The 4,017-nt window shown below is 31.0% G+C and overlaps 1 protein-coding gene across 1 annotated transcript; it reads left to right on the plus strand.

Annotated features, from left to right (window-relative positions):
* The first annotated feature begins 248 nt into the window (after window positions 1-248).
* Window positions 249-2,707, plus strand: LOC134267644 (uncharacterized). Its single transcript, XM_062749852.1, has 4 exons — window positions 249-417; window positions 512-663; window positions 1,953-2,173; window positions 2,519-2,707. Exons 1-4 carry the CDS (start codon window positions 299-301, stop codon window positions 2,705-2,707), a joined length of 681 nt encoding a protein of 226 aa, XP_062605836.1. The 5' UTR covers window positions 249-298.
* Window positions 2,708-4,017: the final 1,310 nt, after the last annotated feature.

The raw sequence follows: 4,017 nt of genomic DNA on the forward strand, positions 1-4,017 counted from the left end.
TCACATTTAATGATTGTAGGAAGCATTTATAAATATATATTGAAAAGCATATCTCTTGAAATTGTTACGATTTGTCTTTTTGTTAGAAATGGAGGAATAAAATTGAAATAAAAGATAAATTAATTACATTAACAAACTGTATTGCTTACTATATATGAAATACGTTTTTATTTCCTGTTGAAGAACATGTATGTGATTTAATTGATGAAAACATCATATTTAATACTTTAGGATCCTAAGAGAGGAATATATATCCACTGCTGACAAATCACTTCAGGAGTATAATTTTCCAAACTTTATGGACATATCTGGAATTCAGAATTTAAATAACGAAATTACAACAAAGCTTTTAGAATTAATATTTTATGGAAGAATTCCTTCTAATGTGTCTCTTGAAGAAGTTGCAGAAAATATCAGGTGATTTTAAAGCGACCTCTTACATTTGTGTTTCAGAGACATTTAAGACAGTGAAACCTTAAAATTCTAAACTCTAATATTTTTGCAGTTCAAGTAAACTTGGAGTGTGGTTAACGGAAAAGAAGTATCCAAAAACGCCAGAATGCAAGAAGATCGACAGAATTATTTTTATTGCTTCGGCTGCAAAGCCTGGCTTACCACTTGAGCTAATGCAAGCTGTATTAAAAGTTCTTCGGAGAAAAGGAGGTTCAAATTAATTATTTTGTAATACAGTATGCAGAAAGTGTTAAAATAGTATGAAAGTGACTGTATGAGTGTTTAAGTATCCTTTTTATCTATAAAATGTATTTTTTCACCTCCCTCTCTGAGTTCATGCAAAAAGAAAAAAATGCCAATTTTTTGAAACACAAGTTGTGATCACATAATTGACACCAGTCATTATTTATGTATAGGGAAAAGGCGATATCCTTGACATGACCTTATCTTTAATATAAGACGTTTAAATTAAATCTCACTGATACAATCACTTAATGAGATTGTCTTCCCGATTCTTTGAAATTTTCATAAATTTTGAAATACAAGAAATATAAGGAAGACTTTATTGGATAAAGTTCTCGTATGTAACACAAAGCAAATTTTATAGATACTTTATGTCAATAAGACCTTTTACAATCCTTATTTTCAAAAGTGGATAAATATCTAAACAGATCAGATTCGATGACCAACTATCTAAGATACAACCATCCTCTCTTTGTACATATTGTGAGATTATTGTTTTAAACTTTCTACATTTAAATGTCGTAGATATTTAGAAAGATTTAGAGCTCTGTGAAGGTATATATGTCATCTTATCGTACGCGACATAACGTATGTGCTTACCCGCAATGCATATGCTATCGACCCACAGATATTGGAGCTAAAAGACTAATTTGATAGTTTGGTAGTTTTGGGGTTTGGTGTAAAAATCACACTGACGTGTCTCGTGTCCTATTTTAAGCAGCTTGATTGTGACGGTACATTTTGTCGTCCTGTACATATTGTCACCGGCGATAAGCTTTACTTTCCCTCACATGATCGTTCATAAGTGAATGTCATAAGACAATGCAAGGCAGTGCTCACACATCAATTTCTATATAACTTTTATGACTAGTCGGTGTTTCTGAGAAGAAATGCTTTAAAGATTATTCCTCTATATTGCTATGTAAATCTTTGATCGCCCATTGTGGCTCAATCCTATGCCACCCGCAGTCATTATTTTAGGATACTTAAATTTGCACTACCCGATAATGCTTCCATATAAACATGGGTTGATATGGTGTTGTTGTTTTTGAGAAGATCTTAAAGGATTTTTTTGATATCTATTCCTATGTAAAACTTTGATCACTTATTCATTATGGCTCTACCCTACCCTCGGGGATAGTGATTTGAACAAAACTGACGACGATATGTACAATATGACAATATGTATAGGTACAGATTCCATGACTTTGCCGCAAATGCATTCGCTTACTTATTTTTTAACTATATTTAAACAGATATACCAGTCTTCGGTGTATTAACAAAGAAAGATCTATGCCAAGAAGAAGAAGAAGAATTAAAACAGATTGAGATGAACTTTAAAACAACCCTTGGATTGTCTAAATTAAACTATTTAAATTGCACAAACTACTGTGATGAGAACATTGACGAAATTCAACAGAGGATAAAGACACATTACCCTGAATTAGACAAACCTGTTCACAAGTTTCTGATACAGGCAAGGATGATTTGATATTAATTCGGATGAAATCGTTATGCTTCAATTTAATGTGATTCTATACCTTTTTAAAATGTTTCCGCGATTAATTCATCCATTTTTGTATGCGCCTTACAAATGAACGACCATATGTTATGGTCCTCTAAATAAAGTTAATTTCAAATTCAAAAGCTAAATACGTGGTTTTTGTGTTAAGGAATATCTTGCATACCTTTAGCAAATCTAAGGCAATAAGAAAATTGGTTATTAAAAATATTTTCTGAAAGGAAATTGAGAATTGAGATTACATATGCACTATAAAATTGCAACTAGATTTGTGTAATGTAGCATATATACTTTTTATAGGTTTTGGATCCCGTAGTTCAGAGTATTGATTTTCATACAAGTCCTGGATCTTCAAAAGAAAGAGTTATTGAATTGGTGTACAAAATGGTTGCCACATTGAAAGGAATTGACAATATGCATATGCTCTTCATGATTGCTGTTATTTTGCTGATTGCCATTATTCTTGCATTAGTGTTTATGCGACCTTAAAGAAATCCTGTATCTGTGAATATCAACTCTTGTTTTTTTTCTCTAAAATCAAGTCGTATTTTACAGAAAATAGCCCGACTTCATGTTTCAAAATGTAATTCCTTTCAGAAAAATAAGATGCTTTATAATTGTGTACCAACTGCACACAAAAAAGCCTACACCCAAATTGTTCGATTTTCCAAAGAATTGCCTACCGATTTTTGTCTACTAAATACGTCATTGAATTGAATATAGAGTTAATTGATTACATGTAGCAAAAGTTTTAATTGAAAAAAGCATTGTTTTTGACTGAAAATCAGATCGCAAATGCAAGCATGCTTCCTTTCTTGTATTTATTTTTTTTAACTAAATTTGAGAATCTGTTTGGGTATTGTACATATCGAGGGTAACACATGTTGCATGGAATTTCATAATGTTAAAAAATTCTTGAAAGTTTAAATATTTTTTGGTGGACGTCTAATTTCAGAATGTATTAGGAATAGCTAAAATTTTTATAATGCAAAAACAAATCTATGTTTAATCCATCTTATCAATGACTTTATATTTTATTGCAATCTGTAGCGAAGTGGCTGCCAAATTAATTAACTCTATATCTTTATGAATACATATAGCTAATGAATGATATGTCAAACAAGTAGTTATTAAGCATTCTAATGCAATGGAATAATGAAAAAATACGTCGTTCCTAATGGCATACTAATGGTTAGTCATTATTTAAACACTTAATTTTGAACGAACTTTTCAGTTTGTCCGATAATAACAATGTTACCGATTGACAAAGGATGCTCAATACTTCATGGCGCACTCTAATAGTTTCAGAGGTTTGTCTTTTCTCTGCTCCGATCTTTATTGTTTCAATAAATTGTTGAGCTCGATTATTGATTTTTATCTCCATATTTATATAGAATAATGTTATTTTACTGAAATGCAAAAGAAACGCAGCATCCTATTTTAGGGGAAACTAATGATATATAGTAAAGAATTTTGTGTCTCAAAAGTATTCATATCTTCAATTTTGTAAATATCGATAATTTTACGGTTGAACGATTTTCGTACCATTTCCGGAAGGGTTATTTCCATTTATGCCTGCTTAAAAGAAATAAAACAAATTACATGTTTAACAAAACATTTGGCAATATTATGGAGTTTTAAAGGTTTGTAACTGTTCATCATTAGTAATACAGCAATATTTCAAAAAATATATTCTCCTTTCGTTTCTCGTAGCAATGCTCCGGATTCCTGAAAATGGCATAAGTACGCATTTCCATTGTTCTAGCTGGAAAATCCCAAAATAAAGGTGATGAAGAGTT

The sequence above is a fragment of the Saccostrea cucullata genome, unplaced genomic scaffold (assembly GCF_032062105.1).
Source record: "Saccostrea cucullata isolate Sc308-1 unplaced genomic scaffold, CSIRO_AGI_Scuc_v1 ctg2320, whole genome shotgun sequence".
Taxonomy (NCBI): domain Eukaryota; kingdom Metazoa; phylum Mollusca; class Bivalvia; order Ostreida; family Ostreidae; genus Saccostrea; species Saccostrea cuccullata.

Bases quoted from the DNA above. Each gene is read 5' to 3' on its own strand.
- LOC134267644 (XM_062749852.1), top strand. From the start codon at position 299: ATGGACATATCTGGAATTCAGAATTTAAATAACGAAATTACAACAAAG. The intron at 418-511 runs GTGATTTTAAAG...TTGCAGTTCAAG, and splicing joins GAAGTTGCAGAAAATATCAG to TAAACTTGGAGTGTGGTTAA. The intron at 2,174-2,518 runs GCAAGGATGATT...TACTTTTTATAG, and splicing joins TTCACAAGTTTCTGATACAG to GTTTTGGATCCCGTAGTTCA.